Raw genomic sequence first — 23,318 nt, 5'->3', positions numbered from 1 at the left:
CACTACCTTCAGTCCCCTGATGAACTGTCATTGCTAAACAGTGGAAAAAAGAGAAAAAGGTTTTACAAAAGTATTTTACAATATAATACATATAATACTCGATATTTTAAATAGTTCCTGAAAGAAAGCTAATAATCAACTGTTTATTAATTGCTTGAAACAATTTTCAATTCATTCCCTTCTCTCATTTGAGAGTAATTTTACTTTCATTTATTCCATTACAGGGAAGCTGTGTAACAGGTAGAATCATTTATTCAATTTAAATTTTTGTATTCTCGAATTTTACATTGTTTACAAATTAGGGAAAATGTAAATAATATTAATGAATGTATAAATAATATTTACTCTGTTAAAAAATATTTTTTCTTACACGTATCTCGTATTTTTGTAGTGTGAAAATGGAGTAAACGAATTTTCTCATCGGGTTAATCTTTACATTTTCTTTTGATAACTTTATATTGTAGTGGGGAAAAAAATCTTAACATTGAAAAATGAATTGTTTGTTTTAAGAATTAAGTTTCAAATTGTTTAAGTTAAAAACGTTTTTAACTCAAGCAATTTAACTTTTATTATTGTTTACCTTTCGTTTCTTACAGATTTTTTTTCACAATGACTGAACAATTTGTTGGTTGCACTGTTTCAATAACATGTGTGGAAGAAATAGGCACCTATCAAGGGCAAATTGTCGATTTTAATGATCAAAAGGTGATCTTGACGAAAGCATTTTGCAATGGTGTACCACATTCTTCGCCTCGAGTTACTATAAAGTAAGTAAATTTTTTTTCTTTAATTTAATTTAATAAATAATAAATCGTATCGAAATTGAATAAAGAATAGTGTTAAATCAAATAAATCGTATTAAATTAATTAGTAAATAGTATTAAATTGAATAATAAAGAGTATTGAATTGAATAATAAATAGTATTAAATTAAATAATCAATAGTATTGAATTGAATAATAAATTGTATTGAATTGCATAATAAATAGTAGGTATTGAATTGAATAATAAATAGCATTAAGATTAAATGTAAATATAATTCTTTAGTAAATAACTGAACGATTAATATGTTTTCTTTTTGAATTGTAGCGCAAAAGATATTTTGGAACTCTCAATAATATCGATAAATGATGCTGGTAAAAATATTACCGATGCTGAAACACAAAGTCGTGTCATTGTTAAAAGACCAATCGCAAAGCGAGCTGGCAGATCGACATCGGATTTCACACCACCACCACCACCTGAGGTGCAAGTACAAACACAATTCACTTTGAAAAAATCAATTGAATCCACCTTTCAAATGGAAATTCCGTCAAACGGAAGAATCAGTTCAGGTATTTAAGTATTTTATTCATTTTCCATGCATCCTTGTGTGTAATTTTTTTAAAAAAGGTGATTGTGATTTCCTTCTTTTTTTTAAGCTGAAGTTATATCAAAAACGAATCAAAGAAAATTAACTCACAGACAGAGACGAAATGAAAGAGATGAACAAGCATTCGGAACTCCAATCGATCAATGTTTAAAACAGGATTTTGATTTTGAAAAAAATTTGGCTTTGTTTAACAAGGAGGTAATTATAATAAAATAATAATATGTAATAATAATGTAAGACAATTTTGGTTCCATTCTTAGTAGATTCAAACGTTTTGAACGTTCAAATAAAGGACGATATTTTTTTCAATTTGCAGTACAAATGTTATTTTAAGAATATTTGAGAAAAAAATATTTTATTTGAACGTTCAAAAGTTTAAGGATAAATAGAAAGTAGAATTAAAGAATAGAAATCAATAATTATTATTTTCATTCCTTAGTATTTTGTTAAATTCACTAATTAAGACGTGAAATTATGTAAAATGCTTTTAGGCGGTTTGGCAAGAAATAAATTCATCGAGACCGGACATTGTTCGTCAGTCAGAAAGTAATAAGGCAAATAAATCGAGATATCGACACGATGAGAATATTATTGAATCGGCGCCGGCAGCATTTCGTCAAATAATTGTACCTTGTCCAGACCGAACGGAATATGTAACGGACGATGGTTTAATCATTCCAAGTATCACTCTTGACCTTCATCGTCAATTAATTGGTGCAGCAGATCGATTTGGCATCACTTGGGAGCGAAGAGTAATTTTCTTTTTACTACTATTTTAAAATTATTCCCTAGTATTTTTTTTCAAACTTCGCACTCATCTACTAAAACCTTCTATTAACTAAGTACTTCTTTTTTAACAACTTGCTACTATTTAGATACTTTTTCTTAGATTTGTGACACTAATAGCTATTTTTTTCTTCTAATTCAGATTTTAAACTATTTTAAATTCGCTTATAGCTGAAATAAAAAAATTATTCTCAACAATTTTCAGAAATTGAATTTTTGGAAATAATTCTAAACATTTTAATAAAGTTCATTGAAACGATTCAATTATTTTTAAAAAATTTAAGGTAATTTCTCGCAAGAATTCAATTATTTTCATAAATAATTAAATTATGAACTGAAATTGAATTATTTTCATAAATAATTGAATTCTTCGCTGAAATTCAATTATTTTCGTTAACTACAATTTTAATAAAATTTCTCAAAAGAATTTAATTATTTTAAATCAATTTTAATAAAATTCTTTGTTGAAAATTCAGTTAATATCGTAAATTAAAAAAATTTCATAGAAGTTCAATGATTTAAAATATAATTTTAAGAAAATTTTTCGAAAGAAATCAATCATTTAAAATATTTTAATAAAATTCTTTGAAATAATTGAATTATTCTTTGAAATTCTAATAATATGATTAAAAAAAAATTTATATATTTCCACAAATTTTAATATAATTCTTCGCAAGAATTCAATTATTTAAAAAAATGTGTAATAAAATTAATTCCAAGAATTCAAATTTTTTTTTATACAAGTTTAATTAAATCATTCGAAATAATTGATTTATTCCTTCAAATTTTAATGCAATGATTCAAAAAGATTCAAATATTTTCCAAACATTTGAATAAAATTCTACGCAAAATTTTCAGTTATTTTTACAAATAACAATTTTTTTCACAGGAAATTTAATTATTTAAAAAAATTTTAATAAAATGCTTTGCAAGAATTTAATTATTTCCATAAATAATTGAAATTTCACAGTAATTCAATTATATTTACAATTATTTATAAATGTAATCTCAATAATAGGAAATTTGTAAATAAATGTAATAAAGAATATTTTTGATTATTTAATAATTTTCAGAGTGAATCAGAATATTTTTTAGAATCAGGGAAAAAGTGAAAATTTTGTCTGGAAATCAGGAAAAAGTCAGGGAAAAACAAAATTCAATATTTGTGACAATCCTGTTCTGATTTTAAATAAATTTTTAAAATATAAATATTTTTTGTAGGTAGAATTATTTGGACGCGCTGGAACAGAAATAATACTACAATTATTGGGCGGCGGTCATCGTTTCAATCCAAATAATGCACATCAACGACCAACAGTTGTTGCACTCTGTGGACCACATAGATCGGGCGCAGCTGGTGTTAATTGTGCACGACAACTCTCTAGTCACGGTGTTAAGACAATTGTATTCATTGAAAATTCCGAGGACGTTTTTCTCCTACAGGAATTGTCATTATATAAATTAACAAATAACAAAGTTGAATCGGATGTAAAAAATTTACCGCCCGTTGTTGATTTAATAATAATGGCATTGTGCGAGGAAAATTCACCAAGAACAGTAACTGCAGTGGCAAAATGGGCGAATAATAATAGAGCACCAATTTTGGCAATAGAACCACCGTCCTCAGGCACACCTGGAGTTTTGAGTAAATACAGTCTCCTCAGTGCACTACCATTGGCACACAGTACAGATAATGGACGATTGTATATGTTAAATCTTGCCTTACCCAACAAAGTCTTTTTAGATGTTGGCATCACTTACAGATCACCGTTCGGTCCTAAATTCGTTATTCCCTTGCATTCGAATGATTCTTAGCAAACTGTAAGTACATCATTGTTATTATTGAGACTTTTCAATTAATGTAAAAAAAAAATATTTAAAGCAACCGAATGCCAACCATTTTTTTATGTTTCATATTTTTCAATCAGTTTTTAATAAATAAACTATCGACTGTATATTATTCATAATTTAGTGGGTAAAACTGAATGTAATCTTTTTCTTGTTACATAAAACTGATTCGACAAAATTTTGTCGTTTTTATTTCTTTACAGAGATGTTGAGAAATTATTTTCTAAACAAAACTTTATATTAATTTACTTACCTTTACTTTACTTCTGATTTTAATTTCACTGAAAAGTAAAGTTTGACTCAAACTATGAAATTATCATGAATTCTAATACAAAACCTTTAATTTTTTCTATTTCTGTCAATAATTTCTTTTTAAACAACTTAATTTTTGAACAAAACTACAAAGAAAAATTGTTTAATTATTTAACTCATAAATTATTTAATTTTTTAACTCATAAATTTATTTATTTTGAATATGATTTTGAAAAATATCTCGTAAAAATTCAATTATTTTTAATAACTTTTTAATAAAATTTCTTGAATGAAAATTAAATTTTTTAAAACAATTCAATAATTTCCGATTTAAAATCTTTGAAAATCAGAATTTTTGATACTTTTAATTAATAATTTTGTAGAATTAATTTTTTTGAAAAATTTTGATTTTTTTTTTAATTATTTGAAGTTTTTATTTTCTAATCGAAATTTTATAAAATTGGACTGCAAACTGCAAATTTGAAAATTCTCTAAGAAATTTTTCGAAAATTATTAAAAAGTTAAAAAAATTTATTTTTAAATATCAACATCAATTTTTGTAATACTTTCAGATTCAAAATTGAAAACATTAACATAAATAATTAACTAATTAATTCTAATTTACTATTTTAAAAAACTTTCATTCAATTCTTTACAAAAATTGAAATATTTTCAAAAAAAATATTAAAGTCCATCTCAAAATTCAATTTTATTTATTAAGTTCCTAAAAAGAATTTAATTTTCTACAATTTTAACAAAATTCTTTACAAAAATTCAATTATTTTTATAAATATTAGAATTCTTCCCAAAAATTCACTTATTATTAAAATTTTTAATAAAATTCTTCACAAGAATTCAATTATTTTCAAAAAAAAACTAAATTCTTAGCAAGAATTAAATTATTTTCGTAAATAATAACATTCTTTGAAAGAATTTAAGAATATTTATAAATTTTAATAAAGTTCTTCTAAGAAATTCAATTAATTGCAGCAATTGTAATAAAATTTCTTGAAACAAATAAATTATTTTAATAAATTATAAAGTTCTTCAAAATAATAAATTCCATTATTTTTAATACAAATTTAATTACATTCCTCGAATGAATTTAAATTTTAATAAAAATCTTCCAATTCAATTATTGTCAAAAATTTTAGTAAAACTCTTCAAAAGTCTAGAAAATAATAATTGTATTGAAATGATGAAATAATTTTGAAGAAGTAATCGATTTCTTCATTTTTATAATATAATTTTTATAAGTTGTTGAATTCGTAAATAAATGGAATAGAACTTTTTTTTGAGTATCTAATAATTTTTAGAGTGAATCAAAATATTCTTTAGAGTCAGGGAAGAAGTCAAAATTTTGTCTGAATGTTAGGGAAAAGTAAGGGAAAAACAAAACCAAATTTTTTGTCAACCCTGAAAATATCTCTTGTTCAAATAAAATTTACAAAAAGCAAGTAAAATTTTATAGAGAATCGTAATAATCGATGTGATCGCCGGAAACGTATTTTTGTTCCTCGAGAACTTTTAGAAGACGATTCACTGTTTGCAAAGTGGTTAAAACTGTATTTTTGACATTTAATTCATTAAATGATTCCTTCACTTCAAAATCGCCGACATTTTTACACACGTCATGGAACATGTCAGTTTTTACGGGACCTGGTGAATAATTCAGTACGTTTATGTCTGGATTTTCTTTAGCGAATACCTGAAAGAAAAAAGGGAATTAATTTCAAAAATTAAAGTGGAAAATTTAAAAAAATTTTTAGATCGTTTGAAATTTAAATTTCAACCTTAAAGAACATTTCTCTAGCTGCTTTTCCGGAACAATAATAACCCATTGATTTCATCGGTTCCAGTGCACAAAGCGAAGTTATGTTAATGACGAAAATCTTCTTTTTCACACGTCCATTGAAAAATTTGACAAAAACATTATTCAGCACTGACGGAGAAAATACATTTAAATCATAGTATTTTCGCCACACGTCAAAATCCAACATGTCAAGAGTTTTTTGACTTATATTTCCCAGAGAACCGGCATTGTGTATAATAACAGCTTCGCTAAACTGTGAAATATTTTCTTCTTTTACAGAATTGCGGAAAATTTCTGGAAAACGACGAAATTTATTATAATTTATTTATTATTTATTATATTATAAATATTATAATTTTTTTTAAATAGTAAAATCTTTGCAAAAATTCAATTATATTCACAAAAATTGCATGAAAGAATTGAATTTTTTTTCATTCGTTATAAAATTTTTCAAAAGAAACAATTATTTTCTAAAATTTTAATAAAATTCAATAAATAAATGTTTAATTTTAATTATTAACAAACACGATTATTTTAAAAACTTGAAAGAAGTTGTTCATAAAAATCAATTATTTTCAAAATTTTAAATTAAAATTATTAAAGAAACTCCATTATATAAAAAAAAAATCGGCTTCGAAAAGAATTTAAATGGAATTTTCAAAAATTTTAACAAAATTCTTCAGGAGAATTAAATTATTTTCCTAAATAATAAAATTCTCCGAAGGAATTCTAGTATTATCAAATTTTTTTTATAAAACTCTTTGCAACAATTCGATGATTTTCAATACAATAATTTTAAAATTGAAAATATTTAAAAAGAGAAATTATTAAAGAAGTTAAGAAACAAAAAGCAAACAATAACTAACTTCAAACTGCGAATACCGGAATACAACGATTATTATTAATGTAGATTGAGTGAATAATTAATTTAATAGTTAATTTTATTAGAATGTTCTTACCAGTTAAATTTTCAGCTGATGCACATGAAAGATCAACACTGACAGTATTTACCATTAAATTATTCGGCAATTCTTGTTTCACTCGATTTAAACTTTCTCCATTTCTTGCCAGAAGTAAAACTTGTGATTCGGCTGGTAATAAGGGGGCAAAAGATTTTGCAATTTGTTCACCAATTCCTTGACTTGCTCCCGTAATAAGAAGAAATACTTTGTCGGAAAATATTTTCATTTTTGCTGCTTGTTAATTTTGTTTTTCTTTATATTAAAAATCAAATATAAAATTTAATTTTTTCCAAATATCAACTTATTTTTGAAACTATTTTATTATCGACACAATATTTACACTATTATTTACATTACACTCTTACATTAATTCTACGACGAGAAAAATAGAAATATACAGTATAGTATAGAAAGAATTAAAACTCTTTTTTAATTTAAAAAATAAGAATTAATAGAACTTGACATATTGTACTTTTGTGTTGTATTTTGTAAACAAAAAAAAAGTCATTTAAATACCACAAATCAGAGTGATCAGAGTTGGGAAACTAAAGATTTAGACCGTGTGAACTGTACTTTAAACTTGTTAAAATCTACCTTCTCAACCCTGTGAAAACAACCTGTTGTTTCAAACCATAATTGTTTGTTTACAAACTGTCAAAAAAAAGTGCAAAATGTCATGCTAAAAAATGCTTTCGACGAGTTTTGTTAATATGTATCAACGTAGAGAGGAATTAAATATATACAAATGGCATCCTGAATTGGTTTTAATATCAAGATGTCCTTATACTTTCGAGGGGTTTTTAAATTTACCAAAAATCTGTAATATTCATGGAAAAACAGTTATAAAGATGAAATTAGTTGTTCCTTTCTATCCAAATTTAGACGATATAAATGTTTATTTCACTGAAAATTTTCGACGTTCTTTTAAAAATGACTTTCAAGAATTATTGGAAAATTCATTGCAGAATGAATCGTCTCTGCATTCGTTTTTAAATCAATTAAAGGAATATTTTTTACAGCAAGTGGTAAGTATACAGTGATTTTATATATTTATGCTATGAATATTTTTAATTTATTAGCAAATGATATATTTTTGACTTATTTTTTATTTATCGAAATTTAATTTTGCACTAAAAAGTCAGAAAAATAAAATGTTTTTTCTTTTTTAGAAAAAGGATTGTGCTCATTACAAATGTATCACTAACGAATCAACTGATCATATTTCTTTGAAAAATAGACTTAATGAACTAAGGGAATTGCTTCACAATACTTCAGTAAGAATAATTTTTTTTTATTATTTAGTAAATATATTTATCCACCTATTTTATATTCATTTCTCATTGAAAGCATTGTTTTATTTATTTTTCTTAATTATACGAATAGAAATATAATAAATTTATATTTTATTTTATTTTATTTTATTTATTTAGTATATTTAACGGATATATTTCGAATTAAAATTTGTAAACAGAAAATTATTCATTACAGGAAATAAAAGTGTCATCTGATTCCGATATGAAGAATATTAAATTGACGGGAAATGGTATTTCGATAATTGTTCAAAATAAAGAAGGAAATATGTGGAAAATTGTGAATTCAGAAATTCCGAATATTTTAGACAATAAATCAATTGAAAATACTCCATTGTCATTGAACAGAATTTGTAATATTTTTATGATAAAACTTGAAAGTCTAAAGAGAGTTTGGAATGAATTGGAGGAAATCGATTCGTACGATTAATTAATTTAATAATAATTATATTTTAATTGATAGTTTTAGAGAATATTACATTATTTTATAATTATTGCGAATTATAATAATTAAATCATAGTAATTACAATAATTTAATTTTAATAATTATAATTTAATTCTAATAATTGCAATAATGTAATTAGTTTTAATTATTCAATTTATACTTGAAAGTTAATAATTAAATTTCCCTTTTTAATTGCAGAGAATGTTGGGTGATCGATCCAGTTAAACCAAAGCCACATCAACTTTATCGAAGAATTTATCTCTCAGATTCATTGTCCCTTATGATGACACTGGATCTTTCTTACCTGTCAAGTGTACCAAATGTAAAACTTGTTGGCTGTGAATCAGAGGTTTTAAAATATCGCGAAAATCTCTCAGATCGTATACAGGTAAATATATATATTAAAATATATATTATAATAATTTAAAAAAAAACTAAAATTATGAATTGAAATATTTTTTTAAATAAAAGTTGGCATTAAAAGAATGTTAAATTTTTAGCTCTGGGATTGTGAGTATTCACTGTTGCATAATTTGTACTTGTTACTCAATATTAACGAATTTCCACAAGCTCCAGAGAAAGCGAGTGAAGATGAAAATGTTGGAATAATAAGTGACGAGGAGTGTTGCATTTGCTTTGAAAAAGAATGCGAAAATCAATTGCCGAATATAATTTGCAATAATACACGATGTAGAAAAAATTTCCATTCCATTTGTTTACGACAGGTAAAAAAATTTTCTTTATTCTTCTCTCTTATGGAACAAAAAAAAATTATTCTTCTTTTCCAGTGGTTGGAATCTGCGAATGGAAAAATAACAGCATTCGATCAAATTCATGGAGAATGTCCACATTGTCATGAAAAAATTGTTTGCTCAAGAAACTAGATAATTTCACAGTCATTGATTCTCATATTTCAATTTTGTAAATATTAAACACTTCCATAATTATACGAGAGACTTTAATACTGTTTCTGAATTAAAAATGCAGAATACAAATTTTAAGATTAAATAGGTTTTATATTTTAAATTTTGTAAACTAAAGTTAAAAATAAATATTTAAATATGTTAAAGATTTAATAAATTCTTTTTATTTCAAATTCCTATTAAAATCTGTTAAAATAAAAGTTAATTGTAAATTTGCATAGTTTGTGTACATAAAACTATTGTTAATTTGAGTAGAAGAAAAACAGTTTTTTAAATTATAAATATTTACAAACAAAATTTGTATATGTTAAAAAATTAGATTTTGATTCTCTTTTTTTAGGAACAGAAAGGAATTTATTTTTCGTGTTCAAAATGAGGGAAAATGAAAAATTTCCTTTCATTTTCTAATTAATTTTTAGTAGTTGATTTAAAATTAATCATAATTGTTCTTTGACTTTTCTTTTCGAATGTTTGTGAGAATTATTTTGTTTTGGTAACATCACTTCTTTCGAATGATGAATTACAGCACCCTTGTCCAGTTGAAATCTAAAAGCGAATCGTTAACTTTGTAATTACAAATTACGTTTACAAATTCCATTTACAAATTGCATTTACAAATTCCATTTAGAAATTACATTTACAACTTCCAATTATAAATTACAAGGAAATATAATTTCTATTTAGACATTAATTTTTAAGTTGCATTTTAATTGGAAAATAAAAATATTACCTGCACAGATGGTGAAGGGGACGAAGCATTTCTTCCTTTAAGGAAGATTTATTCTCCAGAATCGATAGAGCAATTGCTCCTGTTTCAAGGGTTGATAAACAATTGTCTGTGGGTTGAGTTCTTATGACATATTGACTTAACGGAGCGCCAACAATTTTACAAGTTCGTAGTGTACAAAGAACTGGACTCGCGTGATAAATTGCCTAAAAAAAGCATTGAATTTAATTAATTTCGAGAAAATTCGAATGAATTTAATTAATTTTTTCGCTTTCGTAAAAGTAAGTTTATTAATTAAAACAAATAAATTAATTTACCTTAGCTTGTGGCCACGTTCCATCTAATAAAATTACATTGTAAGGTTTTTGTTCATTAAACCCGACCGGCGTAAGTTCTTCTAATGCAACTGCTTCTGAAGTTGGATACAATAAAATAGTATTTGGATCATTTAATATTTCCTGTAAACCCGTATGTTTTGCTTGTGGGAATTTTTTCCCTCTGAAAATTGATTAAATTCAATTCATCTCAATGTTTATAAATAAAATTAAATAATAAAATTAAATTTGTAGAGTAATTTTCGAAAAGGTCGAGAAAAAAATATCCAAACCTGTAAGTAACACATTTTTCATTCTCCAGAGCTAATGTTAACATGGGAACTGTTCGAAGACTTCTTTTCTCTTCAGCTGGATGTTGCAAAATTATTAATCTAGATTCTGTGAATATTCGTGTTTTTGGAAGACCTGAACACCAACAAACAGTTATTGGACGCCTGTGAATAAAAGAGAAAATTCAAATTGATTGTATTAAAAGTGGAAAAATTGTAGTAGGAAATGTAATAATAATGATTAAAATATTAAACCTAATATTAAATATGGAATATTAAATATAGAAATAAATAAACAATAATAAATAAATAAATATTGACAGTTGTCAATATAGTTGAAATAATTCGAATTGTTATACTAACCGGCATTGTTCACATTTGTTTCTCATTTTTGGAGGATCAGCTGGTATTTCAGCCAGTTCTTTCCATACATTTTCTTCGTTTGTATTTGTTTGCATTTTTAATTTCACGATAGTACAATATTTTCGTATGAATCAAAATTGAATTTTTTTTTAAATTGGAGTAGTAGAGAAATAAAAAATCGAAATAATTTGTCAATATTTAAGGTTATGTTACTCAACAATATATATTTACAATAACACTCGTTTCATAAAGACATGTTTCAATTTATTTGGTTTTTAATTAAACATTTATATAAAGCAGCAAATTATTTTTTATCTAATTTTCATTGTCAAGTACTAGAAAACTTTATTTTGGTTTTGACAACAATACTCAAGACGTGGACAACTTTAAACTCTGCTTTTTTACGTAGAAATACGTATGCAATACGAATTTACCTGTTGAAGCCAACTGTGACGAGCGACTACTATCTCGCTCGAATCACATTTCGAGATTAATCGAATCGCGATTTTTAAGTCGCGGCTTAATTAAATTTATTAAAACAAAAGTATAAAATACATATTTCGAAATATAAACCTGAGACTGAGAACGACTAAAGAATATAGTATAATAAAGTACCTAAACACATTTTCATGTTTTAGCGGATGTTATTTTAAACATTCCAAAGAATGAGTAATTGTACTTTAAGAAACTCAAAATATTTCTAAAACATCATAAAGATAATCTGGATTAAGAAACAGATGTTTTAATAAAATCTAAACTCTTCGATTTCCTTCCAAACCAATATGTTTTTCTAACACTATAGGTACAATTGAAAAATACCCAAAAAGTATACTCCTTTAAGAAGTCATAAAATTAGAACAGCTTACTTTTATAGACCAGATCCTTTGTTCAGGTAATACTACCGAAATGGTACACCTAAAAACTTTCTATCCTTTTAACTTCAAAATTGTCACGTACTGGAAAAACCCAGTTTTCATTACTTTTTAGAATTGTTAATCGCTCAACTACTTTTTATAAATAATCGTAATTTCTATATTTCATTATTTCTATCAATCTAAAATTTAATCAACTATTATAATATTACTAGTAGTGAATTAACACTTGTAAATAAATTACCTTTAAGAGTTATAGTTAAACAATGAATTTGTTATAACTATCATGATCATCAGCATTGTATAATTTATTTATATAATATTTATTATAGTTGTAACACGTATGTGAGCATCGAATACAAGAGTAAATATACTTATTATAAATGTAAATATTACTATTAGTTTATTAATTGTATATAAACTGAATAATTAAAATAACTATAATATGATAAGGATAGGAATAATAAAGCTATGACGAATGTGTGTGTATCAACACCGACAGGTGTGACGTATGAAACAGTATTAGTATTGGTGAAGTGCATAAAGTGTAAAGTGGGGGATACGCGTCACTTTGAACATGCGCATTTCCCCCAACCTGGACTAACAGCGGAGACCAACTCCAATTGACTATAACTACAAGTTAGATTTAAGTTGACTATTGACTAGAAAGGTTGCTTCTCAGTTTCCTTAGTCATTTTTGTACTATTGAACTTTTATTTAAATAAATTTATTGGGTTTACTCACAAGAAGTCTGATATCCATCAATAATTAATATTATTAATTATTGATTGATTCTTTCTTGTTGTGAGGTTTTTCCCTCCGTTTTAACGGAATATTATTGTTTTTATTATTTGTAATTCCCGGTTCCTCTTAAGGATTCAGCCAAAGTTGAACTCAACGAATCATATCAGAGCACTTGAGTTTGCGTATTAAAACCCATATGTGCTCGTAACATAATTTCAAGCAAATACGTCAACGGTGCTAAAATTAAAATGTGAAAATAATTTTTTTGAAATAATATTAAAAAAAAACGCATTTTTAATATTTTAATAATTACTGAGAAAGTGATTTAAAAAAACTTAAAGAATTAACAAATAATAGAAATAATTTTATAAAAATGGTACAAAATTCGACATATTTTTAAGCTTGTTTGCAAAAGTTATTAACTTTATGGTTCACTGGTGTGCAAATAATTAATCATCTTTTGTTTTTTTTTTAAATTATATTGATTTCTTTCTATAAAAAATTGAAAATCACTAAAAAGAAATTCTCGAATTCGAATTTAAATAACGCGCTCAATTTTAAGATGGCTGACCAGCTATTTCCGACTACTAAAGTTTTGACTCAAGTTAAATATGATCCAAATGAAGATAGTCGCAACAGCAATAAATTATATTTTAACGACATTAAACATCAATTTCAATAAATAATTATCATTTCCCATATAATTTTCATTAAAAAAATTCATATTCAAGACAAAAATAAATGAGAAATATAATAAAGTGCCTCGACAACCGGAAATGTGAATGGAACTACATTTTGTCGCGTAACACCTAAAACAGGATGTGTAGTGTGGTTCCTATATAAGCGTGGAGCGCATTTCTTTCGACGCCTCTTCCTCATTAAGAGTAGAGTTGTGTTCACGTGTGGTTGTGTCTCCTTTTTACCTCAAAATAGGTCACACAACCCACTTCCAGTCGTGGATTAACACTCTTATAATTAATAAAAAAAAAAAACCAAAAAAAATATAAAAACTTTTAAAAATACAAAACAAAAAAATCGCAAAATCGTAGCCGAAAACCGCGAAACCCGAGGAAAAAAAAGGTGTGGAACAAAAATACAAAGTGAAAAAAATAATTTTCGTTGATTTTTCGTTCACGCGTGTTAGAAGTGCGAAAAACGTGATAAAAAAAACCGGAAAATATAAGTCAAAGAAGAAGCATCAAACAACACAGGAGGATTTTCTTTTTTTCTACAAACTACAACTTTTAAAAAGAGTAACGTTTAATCAAAAAAAAAAAAAAAAGTAAAAATAAAAAAACGCAAAAATGAATCCTGGAGCACCAAACTATCCTATGGCCTCACTCTATGTTGGCGATCTCCATTCGGATATCACCGAGGCGATGCTCTTCGAGAAGTTTTCATCGGCTGGCCCAGTACTTTCAATTCGCGTCTGTCGTGATATGATTACACGACGCTCGCTGGGATATGCTTATGTCAACTTTCAGCAACCAGTCGATGGTAATTATACTATTTTAAATTATTCTCTAAATTACTCTATTGAAAATTTCTAGAAAAAAATTGCCATTTCATAGCAGGGAGCAATAATAAATGTTGAATTTATCCAGTCCTAACCCAGACTTGACACGTGCTATTCGTTCATTGCTACCATATTGGATTCCCTTCCCCTCATTTTTAACGTGAGCGTACGTTACGTTCTGCAGCCACAAGGAACAAGCGAGCTGCAATTCAAGCTACTCAGGTTGGGTTGGATTTCAATGACGCATCCAGACATATTCCCGTTCTCTCTTATACCTGCTGCTGCTCCCTCATTGAAATCCTTATTTTTCCACATATTATAAATTCATCCAGCTGTTAGCGAAATTTCCCTCCAAATCGACATCTGCTAAAAATTTTCCATTACTTATTTTTCTCCCCTTTTTTCCCCCCACGTGTTCCCCTCAAAAAAAAGAAAAATTTCCAGATGTTTTGCTTTATTTTCCCCGCATGAATTATTGTATTTATTCAATTTTATTACGTGTCTCTGAAAAATAAACTTATCTCGTTTACAAATTTTTCTTTGTATCATGGAAAGGAATAAATGAAAACAATATGTTTACGATTTTCTTTCAATTAGGACGTTGAAATTTGATTTTCAAATGTTTCGAGTAAACAGAACTTTTGTTTTTATTATCGGTATTGGATTAAAATTTTTGGAGTAAAATGACTTGTATAAAATACGTTAAATTTATATAAGTTTTGATATTTTTAGAAAATACTCGAAACTTTATAGAAAAGGAATTTTTTAATGTAATTTTATTATTTTATACACGGGAAGTAATTTATTATTTAATGATTTATCTAAGCGGGTGAAAAGGAATTTTTGAAATATATTTTGTTTTCCATATTTGCAACTTATGTACATATTTACTCATTGACAAAGAAAATTGCGTCTTTAAAAAGTATATAAAGTAAACAGTTTTTTTTTATTTTATCAACTGAGTTTATTTTATTGAGAATATTTTTAAGCACTTTCCTTATTTTTTATCTTTGTCTTTTATTGTTATCTCTTTGTATGACTCATCGATTGATTCGTGAAATTCAATTGAATATTCTAATTTTTCAGTTTGATTATATTCGAAAAATTTGTCTATTTTCCGCACATTTTGTTGTTTTTTTTTAATTAAAATTGAATGTTATTAATTTTTTCTTTTTTTTTTAAATTAAAACTTGATAATAATTAATTTTTTTCGTTTTTTAAAATTAAAAATTGAAAATAATTTTTTTCGCTATTTTAAATTAAAAATTGAATGTAATTAAATTTTGTTTTCGTTTTTTAAAACTAAAAATTGAAAGTAATTCATTTTTTTCGCTATTTTAAATTACGAATTGAATGTAATTAACTTTTTTTTTTGTTTTTTAAAATTAAAAATTGAATGTAAATAATTTTTTTAAATAAATATTGAATGTAGGTAACGGTTTTAATTAACAATTGACTGTAATTAATTTTACTATTTACACAAAAACTTACAAATTTTTTAAATATCTATCTTAAAGAGGTTTTTTTATATATAAATAAATTACATTTGTTTTTTTCGTTAAAGTTTTGAACGAAATTTATTTTTTTTCTCCATCAAATTAAAATTTTATTGCAATAATATTGCGTCGTGTGCTAAAAATATATTCTAAATGTTTAATTTTGTTTGTATTTTTATTTATTTTTTTATTATTTATTATTAAATAATTATTTTTTATTAAAGATCTTGTCCCGTTAAAAAATAAATTATTGTTTAATTTTTATAAATATTTACAGTAGGACAAAAATTTCAAAAAAAAGCTTTTTGATCTTTTTTTTCTATAATGTCGCAGAAATGTTTTTGAAACTAAAAAGAAGAATTGCATCATACTTATTTGATAATATTTATTTTCATTTAAAAATTTTTTGCGTTGTTTTTAATGTAAGATTTTATTTTTATTTATTTGAAACAGATTAAAAACCCAAAAAGGTCGTAAAATAGATCGTAAACATTTTTTTTTCAAATTCATTTTTACTTTTGCTTGCGAGATAGTACAGAAATAAAGTCGATGAATATAAAATGAGTCATCGGAAACAAAGGGGACGTTATTTTCCAAAATTATTTCTGAAATTATGAAGGAAGGAAATAATTTTTAATAAATTGAAACTTCGCTAATGGAAAATGTTGTATGGAATATTTAACATAGAATAACCATTATTTAATGAATTTATTAATTTTTAATCATTTTGAATTAAAATTCTTTAGAATAATTTACGATAAATTTATAATAATTTACAATAATTTACTATTAATTTATTATTATTCAATTAATAGTGTAATATTATAATTATTTTATTAGCAATATTTATCAATAACATTAATTTTTTTGTCTTTAATTTTATTATCTATTAGATTCGCACAAGTTTTGAGCGTTCAAATAAACGAAATATTTTTTTATCACAAATATTTTCATGAATTACCAATTGCAATGAATATGAAAAAATTAAATTTTATATTTAGAAACTTTAGAATTAATTTTTTGAATAAAAAAATATTATTTATCACTACCTATATAAAAAATTTGATTTTCGTTCAGAAAACTTTATAATTATTTTTTTTTGATAAAGGAATTAATTTATTATTTATAATATAAAAAATTTAATTTAAAGAAGAAATAAATTTTCGTTCATTTGAACGTTCAGCTCTTTAGGATCGTTTGAAGTGTATTTTGTTAGAAAGGGAATTAATTTTATTATTAATTTATTTTTATGTAATTAATTATAATATTAATTTTATTGCCTTTTGTCTGTTACAGCTGAACGAGCTTTAGATACCATGAATTTTGACATGATCAAGGGCCGACCAATTCGGATAATGTGGTCTCAACGTGATCCATCGCTAAGAAAATCAGGAGTCGGGAATGTCTTCATTAAAAATTTGGATAAAAATATTGACAATAAGGCGATGTATGATACCTTCTCCGCTTTCGGCAATATACTAAGCTGCAAAGTCGCTCAGGATGAAACTGGCGCCTCAAAAGGTTACGGCTTTGTACATTTCGAGACCGAAGAAGCCGCCAATAAATCTATTGATAAAGTCAATGGCATGTTGTTAAATGGAAAAAAGGTGAGAATTTGACATTTTAAAGTTTAAAAAAAACTTGTGAAGAAATTTATAAATAATTGACATTATAATAGAAGGAATTTAAATAATAAATAATTTATTAATTACTAATTTGCTAATTTTTTTTTAGGTGTACGTTGGTAAATTCATTCCGCGCAAGGAACGTGAAAAGGAACTTGGCGAAAAGGCCAAACTTTTCACCAACGTTTACGTGAAAAATTTTGGCGAAGACATGAATGATGAAAAATTGAAGGACATGTTTGAGAAATATGGCACGATCACAAGTCATAAAGTCATGAGTAAAGATGACGGTAAATCACGTGGTTTTGGTTTTGTCGCTTTTGAAGATCCTGACGCAGCTGAACAAGCAGTTATTGAACTTAATGGACGTGAGATTGCCGAGGGTAAATTTATGTATGTTGGCCGTGCACAAAAGAAAGCTGAACGTCAACAGGAATTAAAACGTAAATTTGAGCAATTAAAAATTGAGCGTTTAAATCGTTATCAAGGCGTTAATCTCTACGTGAAGAATTTGGACGATACCATCGATGATGAACGTTTACGTAAGGAGTTTACTCCATTCGGAACAATAACATCGGCCAAAGTGATGATGGAGGAGGGACGCAGTAAAGGTTTTGGTTTTGTCTGCTTTTCGTCACCTGAGGAAGCCACGAAAGCAGTTACCGAAATGAATGGACGTATCGTTGGTACAAAACCACTTTATGTTGCATTGGCGCAACGCAAGGAAGATCGTAAAGCCCATTTGGCATCGCAATATATGCAACGTATGGCAAATATGCGTATGCAACAAATGGGACAAATGTTCCAACCGGGAACTGGAAGTTACTTTGTACCAACGATTCCGCAACCGCAACGCTTCTACGGACCGCAAATGGCACAAATTCGTGCGTCACCACGCTGGCCAGCTCAACCCAACCAAGTTAGACCTAATGCCCAGACTGGAGGCTCTGGTTTTGCAACAATGCAAAATCAGTTTAGAGCTGCGCCACGTGTTCCCACTGCTCAAACGGGAGCTATGCGCAATGCCCTCTCTGCACGACCAATTACTGGTAAATATTCTTGTTTTTGTACCAAATTTATTATTCTCGCGATTTATTTTTTTAGTTTTATTCGAAAGAAAGGGAAAAGTTGGGAAAAAAGGTCTGATTCGAGAATTTTTATTAATTAATCAAATAGGAGTTCAACTCATTTGTTTTTCCTTATTTTTATCTCTTTTTAATCTCTTTTTATATAATTTATTAGTAACTATTTTTACCTTTAATGAAAAATTGAAATTCTTTCAAAATTTATTCATTATTAAATTTTAACTTTCGTAAATAATAATTTCACTATAAAATATTTTTATCTTGAACGAAAATTAAAATTTTGAATTTTTTCGAAACTTACTTTTTATTAAATATTAACTTTGACCGTTTGGCGAGTAATTATTTCATTAAAATTCAGAACGAATTCTTTTCTGGTTACGTTTTTTTAAAATTTACTACATTAAATTGAAAAATAATGCGAATTCAGCATTTATTTACTTTGGAATTAACTTTTTTAAGTAAAAACTTAATTAGCTTTTTTTTCTTCAACGAAATATTTAAATTTTGGATCTTTTCGAAACTTGTTTTTTTTTTTTTATTAAATTTAAAAAGTGGCCGTTTGGCGAGTAATTATTTCACTAAAATTCAGAATGAAATTTTTTTTCTGTTCCAATATTTTTTAAATTTAGTATATTAAATTGAAAAAATATTGAAAATTTATCATTTATTAACTGCAGAATTAATTATTTAAATTCAAAACTTAATTATCTATTTTTGCCTTTAACGAAAAATTGAAATTTTGGATTTTTTCAAAACTAATTTTTTTTTATTAAATTTCAATTTTCGTGAGTAATTATTTAACTGAAATTCAGAACGAAATTTGTTTCTGTTTCAATATGTTTTAAATTTACTATATTAAGTTGAAAAATAATGCGAGTTCAGCATTTTTTTTTATTCGAGAATTAATTTCTTTTAATTAAAAACTTAATTAGCTATTTTTACCTTCAATGAAAAATTAAAATTTCAATTTTTTTCGAAACTTTTTTTTTATTCAATTTTAACTTTTTGAGTAACTATTTTACTAAAATTATAAACAAAATTTTTTTCTGTTTCAATATTTTTTAAATTCAGTATGTTACATTGAAAAAATAATGCAAATTCAGGATTTATTGGCTGCAGAATTAATTCTTTATATTATTTTCTTTGTTTAAATATTTTTTAAATTTACTGTATTAATTTACAAAAATAATCAAAATTTAGCATTCAATGTTTTTATATTAAAAATTTGATTTAAAAAAATATTTTTTAACGAAATAACAAAATAAAGAAAGAAAAAAGAAAAAAAAGAAAGAAGTAATAAAAATATTTTTTGAAAGTTCAAATATTCAAGAACATAAGTATTAAATTTCTTTTGCATCAAAATTTCTAGAAATTGATATTTTAAAGTTCAGAGTCCTCCTCGACTTGTAACTAATCAAGAATCAAAATATACAAATTTAAATATTAACAAAAAAATTTCCCCTCAAGAATTATAGAAAACTAGTTGAGAAATGTTTGAAAAATTAATTTTATGATCTAAATTATAATAATTTTCAAGCGAAGGAAATTTTCCAAAATTAAGTCCTAGAATCGAAAACAAAAGCAAATTTAAAAATTTATTTCGTTTATAAGAAAAATATTGGCCATAAACAGTATTTTTCTACTTGAATTTTCAAAATTTAAAGAAATTTCAAAAAATTCTAAATTGACAAGAGACAAATTTATTTATTTTTTTAAACAAAATTTAATTAACCCGATTAGAGAAATTAATTTCTGAAAAAACCTTCATTTATTGACGACTTTATCAATTTAAATTATCTTAAACGAGATAAATAAGCTATTTTCCGAGTAATATTAGATTGAAAGATTTAACGATTGAATTTTTGTTTGTCTTATCGTGATTAGAATATACAAACTTAGTCGTTTGGTTAATATTTTCGATTCAGTGATATCTTACTGATAAATTAATGTTTATATAATTTGACCTTTAGACGAAATATTATATAAATTGAAGTCATTATATTTTAAACTGTTCACTGTGTACCCTTGAAAATTACAAATACTTTAGTCCAAATTGTTTGGAGAAAATTATTACATATTTTGACTTAAAAACGAGTTAAAAAATAATCGGTTTGTCAAGTAAATTTGATTGTAATTTTAATTGAAATTTTGATTGTAATTTTGATTAAAAATTCGATTATAAATTTGTTTATCAATTTAAATATAAATTTAAATAATAATTTCAATTTTCGCTTTGTAGCAAGTTTTAAATAGTAATTATCTACTTCGAATTCTTTTTTTTTCAAACAATTATCAATTATTTTCCATTTGGAAAATTCTCATAATCACTGTTAAGAATGTTAGAAATTTTCGATTCCATTTAATTACTGTTTAGATTGACATGACTTTCAAATTAGAAAGTTTGTCAATAAAAGAGATACTTTCGAATACGGTAAATTTAAATTGTTGACGGTAAAAATAGTTTTCAAGTTTTCCTACAATTTCACCTCGTAAAGAAGTTTTAAAATTCGGAAATTAATTATTTTCAACTAAGTGGAGAGAAAAATTGAAGCAAACGAAATTATTAGTTTCAAATGTAATTGGTAAATTTTTTTTTGTTCTCTGAAACATTTTTCTTGTGTTATGTAAATATTTTTTTGGTACCATAATTTTTTTTTTAGTGGAAGAATTTGGTTCTTGGAAATTAATGTTTATAAAAAAATATTTATAATATTTGTAATATTTTTATATTAAAATTAAAATCTTTGTAAATTTGAACTTTTCATACTTTTAATTAAGAATTCTATACAAAAAAATTTGAAAATTCACAAAGAACTTTTTCAAAAATTATAAAAAAAAAATTGAAGAATTTTAGTTGAAAATTCTAGAAACGAATAATCGTAATGATGAAAATAATTTTTAAAGAAGTTACAGTAACTAAGTAGCAAGTTTTAATTATTATAAAACATGAAGAAAGCGATCACTCCGAGTCTTCGACTCGGAGCAATCGATTTCTTCATTTTTTATAATAATATTCTTATATGTTATTGAATTTCGTATTTTTTAATATCTTAATTTCTATAAAAAAAATAATGATTAAATATTTATTTAAAAATAAAGTTATATTGATGTTTTCGAATAATTTTCGTTTTAAAAATCTGGAAAAATCGGGGAATTTGAAAAGGGCAAAAGCGTGGCAACCATGTAAGAGAATCAACAATTTTTTTTGTTTACAATTAAATTAATGATAATTTTTTTTTGCAGGTCAACAAGCGGTGGGTGGAGCAAATATGCAAGGACGTTCGATGGCTGGTCCAGCGGTTGGAGTATCACCTCAAAGTCGTCCATCAAATTACAAATACACAGCGAATATGCGCAATCCTCCACAACCAATGGCGATTCCAGTTCAAGCTCCTGTACAGCAAGCGGTTCACATTCAAGGCCAGGAACCATTGACTGCTTCCATGCTGGCCGCTGCTCCATTACAAGAACAGAAGCAAATGTTAGGAGAACGTCTCTTCCCGTTGATTCAGTGCATGTATCCACAACTCACTGGCAAGATCACTGGTATGCTATTGGAGATCGATAATTCGGAATTACTGCATATGCTTGAGCATGGTGAGTCATTGAAGGCCAAAGTTGAGGAAGCCGTAGCTGTGCTACAGGCTCATCAAGCCAAGCAAGCAGTTTCAAAGAAGGACTAAATTCTTTTTTTTCTTTCTTTCTTTCTGTTCAATTATTATTTTGTCAATTCGATTCTTATTATTATTACAATTATTATTATTATTATTAATCTTCTGTTCACAAATTCTGACATTTTCATTTTTATTAAAATAAAAACAATTTCGTTAAAATTATAATAAATGATGTTTTCTTTTATTTGTATGTGTACAATCCTTGTTGATTACAATTTTGGTAAATTGCAAAACAATTCTTTGCGAAATAATTAAATATTTTGCAATTTCACTTCTATATTTTGTGTGTAATTTAATATTTGTGTACTCTTCTCTTTTGGTTTTTTTTAATAGTACCAATTGATGAATTTTATCATTTGCATATTTTTATATACTCATGGATGTATAATTTTCTAAATACATTTCACACAAAAAACTCTTGATTCGAATTGGAGAAAAAGAATTAATTTTTTGTAACCATTGGAAAATTTTTTATTAAAATATAAAAACTGAATTCAACAAAAATTGTTTATTCTCAACTTCTGTTATTAAACAAATTATCATTTTAAATGACAACTTTATTTTTCAACGCTGATTTTTTTAAAGCTATTTTCATTAGCTAATTTTTAAGATTTTTAATAACAATTTTGAAGAAAATAAAAAATCTTTGGGCAGGAATTATCAATATTTATAGAAAATCAAAATTTAATTTCTCAATATTTATTTATTATTATATCTTTTTGGGAAGATTTAAAACTATTTGTGATTTTATTGGTATTGAACACTTTGAAATTTTAAAAGTTTTAAATAATTTGCCGCTAAAATTTCGAATCATCGAAGGAAATCGATCTGCGGCTAACTTCAAGTGTCAAGAAGGTTAGGTCGACTAGAATTGCGTAGTTACACCAATTGGTCAAGAAAG

General features: G+C 25.5%; 5 protein-coding genes across 5 annotated transcripts; 3 read left to right on the top strand and 2 right to left on the bottom strand.

Moving 5' to 3' along the window:
* Positions 1-30: 30 nt before the first annotated feature.
* Positions 31-4,183, top strand: LOC122502942 (enhancer of mRNA-decapping protein 3). Its single transcript, XM_043613300.1, has 6 exons — positions 31-240; positions 597-767; positions 1,089-1,333; positions 1,421-1,569; positions 1,863-2,123; positions 3,379-4,183. Exons 2-6 carry the CDS (start codon positions 610-612, stop codon positions 3,970-3,972), a joined length of 1,407 nt encoding a protein of 468 aa, XP_043469235.1. The 5' UTR covers positions 31-240; positions 597-609; the 3' UTR covers positions 3,973-4,183.
* A 1,472-nt stretch (positions 4,184-5,655) lies between these two features.
* Positions 5,656-7,546, bottom strand: LOC122502862 (sepiapterin reductase). Its single transcript, XM_043613167.1, has 3 exons — positions 7,030-7,546; positions 6,051-6,364; positions 5,656-5,965 (listed from the first exon to the last, which is right to left on the bottom strand). The coding sequence occupies exons 1-3, from the start codon at positions 7,256-7,258 to the stop codon at positions 5,723-5,725; spliced, it is 786 nt and encodes a 261-aa protein (XP_043469102.1). The 5' UTR covers positions 7,259-7,546; the 3' UTR covers positions 5,656-5,722.
* A 78-nt stretch (positions 7,547-7,624) lies between these two features.
* On the top strand, positions 7,625-9,864 carry LOC122502861 (E3 ubiquitin-protein ligase FANCL). Its single transcript, XM_043613166.1, has 6 exons — positions 7,625-8,057; positions 8,202-8,306; positions 8,521-8,762; positions 8,987-9,176; positions 9,289-9,513; positions 9,577-9,864. Exons 1-6 carry the CDS (start codon positions 7,719-7,721, stop codon positions 9,670-9,672), a joined length of 1,197 nt encoding a protein of 398 aa, XP_043469101.1. The 5' UTR covers positions 7,625-7,718; the 3' UTR covers positions 9,673-9,864.
* A 247-nt stretch (positions 9,865-10,111) lies between these two features.
* LOC122502864 (tRNA-uridine aminocarboxypropyltransferase 2) lies at positions 10,112-11,815 on the bottom strand. Its single transcript, XM_043613168.1, has 5 exons — positions 11,406-11,815; positions 11,046-11,207; positions 10,756-10,936; positions 10,442-10,644; positions 10,112-10,257 (listed from the first exon to the last, which is right to left on the bottom strand). Exons 1-5 carry the CDS (start codon positions 11,498-11,500, stop codon positions 10,149-10,151), a joined length of 750 nt encoding a protein of 249 aa, XP_043469103.1. The 5' UTR covers positions 11,501-11,815; the 3' UTR covers positions 10,112-10,148.
* A 2,065-nt stretch (positions 11,816-13,880) lies between these two features.
* Positions 13,881-22,542, top strand: LOC122502860 (polyadenylate-binding protein 4-like). The gene is made up of 4 exons (XM_043613165.1): positions 13,881-14,518; positions 17,330-17,640; positions 17,768-18,707; positions 21,987-22,542. The coding sequence occupies exons 1-4, from the start codon at positions 14,326-14,328 to the stop codon at positions 22,424-22,426; spliced, it is 1,884 nt and encodes a 627-aa protein (XP_043469100.1). The 5' UTR covers positions 13,881-14,325; the 3' UTR covers positions 22,427-22,542.
* Positions 22,543-23,318: the final 776 nt, after the last annotated feature.

The sequence above is a fragment of the Leptopilina heterotoma genome, unplaced genomic scaffold (genome assembly GCF_015476425.1).
Source record: "Leptopilina heterotoma isolate Lh14 unplaced genomic scaffold, ASM1547642v1 Lhet_24, whole genome shotgun sequence".
Taxonomy (NCBI): Eukaryota; Metazoa; Arthropoda; class Insecta; order Hymenoptera; family Figitidae; genus Leptopilina; species Leptopilina heterotoma.
Note: the sequence above shows the minus strand (reverse complement) of the source record. Positions and strands in the feature narration are given on the sequence as shown.

What these genes read in the sequence shown, in the direction of transcription:
- LOC122502942 (XM_043613300.1), top strand. Translation starts at nt 610, where the DNA reads ATGACTGAACAATTTGTTGGTTGCACTGTTTCAATAACATGTGTGGAA. An exon ending in AAACGGAAGAATCAGTTCAG is followed by an intron (nt 1,334 to 1,420) that starts GTATTTAAGTAT and finishes CTTTTTTTTAAG; the next exon opens with CTGAAGTTATATCAAAAACG. An exon ending in TGGCTTTGTTTAACAAGGAG is followed by an intron (nt 1,570 to 1,862) that starts GTAATTATAATA and finishes AAATGCTTTTAG; the next exon opens with GCGGTTTGGCAAGAAATAAA.
- LOC122502862 (XM_043613167.1), bottom strand. Translation starts at nt 7,258, where the DNA reads ATGAAAATATTTTCCGACAAAGTATTTCTTCTTATTACGGGAGCAAGT. An exon ending in ATCAGCTGAAAATTTAACTG is followed by an intron (nt 6,365 to 7,029) that starts GTAAGAACATTC and finishes GTCGTTTTCCAG; the next exon opens with AAATTTTCCGCAATTCTGTA. An exon ending in CTAGAGAAATGTTCTTTAAG is followed by an intron (nt 5,966 to 6,050) that starts GTTGAAATTTAA and finishes TTTTTCTTTCAG; the next exon opens with GTATTCGCTAAAGAAAATCC.
- LOC122502861 (XM_043613166.1), top strand. Translation starts at nt 7,719, where the DNA reads ATGCTTTCGACGAGTTTTGTTAATATGTATCAACGTAGAGAGGAATTA. An exon ending in AATTGCTTCACAATACTTCA is followed by an intron (nt 8,307 to 8,520) that starts GTAAGAATAATT and finishes TATTCATTACAG; the next exon opens with GAAATAAAAGTGTCATCTGA. An exon ending in GAATTGGAGGAAATCGATTC is followed by an intron (nt 8,763 to 8,986) that starts GTACGATTAATT and finishes TTTTAATTGCAG; the next exon opens with AGAATGTTGGGTGATCGATC.
- LOC122502864 (XM_043613168.1), bottom strand. Translation starts at nt 11,500, where the DNA reads ATGCAAACAAATACAAACGAAGAAAATGTATGGAAAGAACTGGCTGAA. An exon ending in GAACGTGGCCACAAGCTAAG is followed by an intron (nt 10,645 to 10,755) that starts GTAAATTAATTT and finishes TGCTTTTTTTAG; the next exon opens with GCAATTTATCACGCGAGTCC. An exon ending in CCCCTTCACCATCTGTGCAG is followed by an intron (nt 10,258 to 10,441) that starts GTAATATTTTTA and finishes ATTCGCTTTTAG; the next exon opens with ATTTCAACTGGACAAGGGTG.
- LOC122502860 (XM_043613165.1), top strand. Translation starts at nt 14,326, where the DNA reads ATGAATCCTGGAGCACCAAACTATCCTATGGCCTCACTCTATGTTGGC. An exon ending in CTTTCAGCAACCAGTCGATG is followed by an intron (nt 14,519 to 17,329) that starts GTAATTATACTA and finishes TGTCTGTTACAG; the next exon opens with CTGAACGAGCTTTAGATACC. An exon ending in CTCTGCACGACCAATTACTG is followed by an intron (nt 18,708 to 21,986) that starts GTAAATATTCTT and finishes TTTTTTTTGCAG; the next exon opens with GTCAACAAGCGGTGGGTGGA.